General features: G+C 42.8%; 1 protein-coding gene across 1 annotated transcript in view; it reads right to left on the reverse strand.

Moving 5' to 3' along the window:
* Positions 1–512: 512 nt before the first annotated feature.
* TTLL7 (tubulin tyrosine ligase like 7) overlaps positions 513–2,367 on the reverse strand; it is a 94,570-nt gene continuing 92,715 nt past the window's right edge. Inside the window, exon 20 of the mRNA XM_023751784.1 lies at positions 513–873. Within this exon, the coding sequence (XP_023607552.1) occupies positions 753–873 (121 nt within the window). The 3' untranslated portion in view covers positions 513–752. The remainder of the gene's footprint in view (positions 874–2,367) is intronic.

The following is a 2,367-nucleotide window of genomic DNA, read 5'->3' on the forward strand; positions in this document are numbered from 1 at the left end:
ATTTGTCATTATCATCATTTTCTATTCCTTTATGTACTAGTAACTCCTGATAAAAAGTCAAAATAAAAGCTAGTTTATGTTTTGTTTTTTCTTAATCCACTGGATTGTCTTTCATTTAAATGGTCTCACTAGATCCTTACTGAAAATTTACATTATCATAAGTAGCTAAATTTCCACATAGAGGAATCAAAATGTTGAAGAATCAAGTTGGATTTTTTATAGTATTTTACAGTGTGCTATAGTCATGATAAACCCGTTTTATACTTAATTCTATCATCAAAGCAATACCAGGCTTCTAATTTTTCTTCATTTTATATGGCTACTATATATGTAAAAGAATAAGGTATTACACTACTAGAGCTTATTCAAGTTAAAGACATGTTATCTAGAAAATAATTTAACACTGTAGTGAGATCTTCAAGATCAGTTCTGTTTCATATTCTCTGCAGCAAAAATACCATTTCTAGTAGGAAGGTATTAATTATAAACCTAGCAAATTCTAGACATTCACATATTGTGTAAACAATATTAACATGGTTTATTACATTTACAGAAAGGTTAAGTCTTCTATCCAAGTTTCCTAATTCTTTTATATAATAAATATATTATTTGAGAGATGTGTGCATATATTTCACACATATATATGTCCTATATACATAAAACAGCACTTAACGGTTGCTTTCTTTGCATGTTTACATTAGGGGGGCAATGAATTACTATAATGCATAACCCATGGAAATTTCCCTTCTGTTTCACAAATGGCCATATCTGGATGTAAACAAAACATTGGAGCGAGTCATTCCAGGTGAACAGTATTTCAAGTTGTAGACTGGTGATCTCATGAAGAATTGTGTACATCCTGGTAGTAAATACCTAAAAATAATAGTTAAAAATTAGACTTTTACAAGCGAATTAGTATTAACATCTCTCACTGACATGTTAGGTGGCTCTTAATTTATATATCCTACATGAGAAATTATACTATAAAAACTATGCATTCCACATAAAAAGATTTATTCTCCCATATTGAAGAGGGGACATGGGGAGAGGGTCATAAAGCTTCACCCAAAAGGCTGAATATAGCAGCAACATATGATCTTAGCATCCCAAGACATCCCATAAAGAGCCATGCACTCACATGCGAGAAAACTATGTATGTGGCTCATGTTAATTTGAAATTCATTCTTAATCTTTGTAAATAATGTGTGGAGCCAGTCAACTATTTCTTAAAAACATGTGATATGAACCATATCCGGTTTGGCTCAGTGTATAGAGCATTGGCCTGTGGACTGAAAGGTCATGGGTTTGATTCTGGTCAAGGGCACACACCTCGGTTACAGGCTCCTCCTTGGCCATAGCCCTGGTCAGGGTTTGTGCAAGAGGCAACCAATCAATGTGTTTCTCTCACATCGATATTTCTCTTGGTCTTTCCCTTTCTCTTCTACTCTCTAAAAATCGATGGAAAAATATCCTCAGGTGAGGATTAAAAAAAAAAAGAAAATGTGATATGAGAATCTTGCTAGCCATAATACCAAAAATTATTTGTTTCAAGGATATTGGAACCATCTAATCTAATAAAAGAGAAACATGCAAATTGCCTGCACCTCCGCTATGCCCTAAGCCACGCCCACCAGCCAATCAGAGTGACTATATTCAAATTAGCCCAACCAAGATGGCGGCCGGCAGCCATGGAGCTGGAGCAAGCAGGAGGCTTGGTTGCCCCAGTGATGGAGGAAGCCAAGCTTCCCGCCTGCCCTGGCCGGCTATGGCCTTCGCTGAAGGGCACAAAGTTTCAATTATAGAAGCTAAATAAATCCCAGATACCTGCTTCCAGCCAGCCTCCACTGGGAGCTTGGGTGGCCGGGGGGGCCTGACCAGCCTGAAAACAGCAATCAGCCCCTCACCCAGGTTGGCCAAATCCTCATGGGGTGAGGGTCCCTGCTGGGGGGCTTGGCCAGCCAGCAAACAGCCATCAGCCCCTCACCCAGGCTGGCCAGGCACCCCAGCGGGGACCTCCCACCCTGAAGGGGGTGTGGCAAGCCTGAAAACGGCCCTCAGACCCTCACCCAGGCTGGCCAGGCACCCCAGTGGGGAACCCCACCCTGAAGGGGCTGTGGCAAGCCTGCAAACAGTCTTCAGCCCCTCACCCAGGCTGGCCACACTCCCATGGTGTGAGGATCCCTGCAGGGGGGCTTGGCCAGCCTGCAAACAGCCATCAACCCCTCAACCAGACTGGCCAGGCACCACAGCAGGACCCCCCTCCCTGAAGGGGGTGTGGCCAGCCTGAAAATGGCCCTCAGCCCCTCACACAGGCTAGCCAGGCACCCCAGTGGGACCCCCACACTGAAGGGGCTGTGGCAAGCCTGC

The sequence above is a fragment of the Myotis lucifugus genome, unplaced genomic scaffold (genome assembly GCF_000147115.1).
Source record: "Myotis lucifugus unplaced genomic scaffold, Myoluc2.0 scaffold_25, whole genome shotgun sequence".
NCBI lineage: Eukaryota > Metazoa > Chordata > Mammalia > Chiroptera > Vespertilionidae > Myotis > Myotis lucifugus.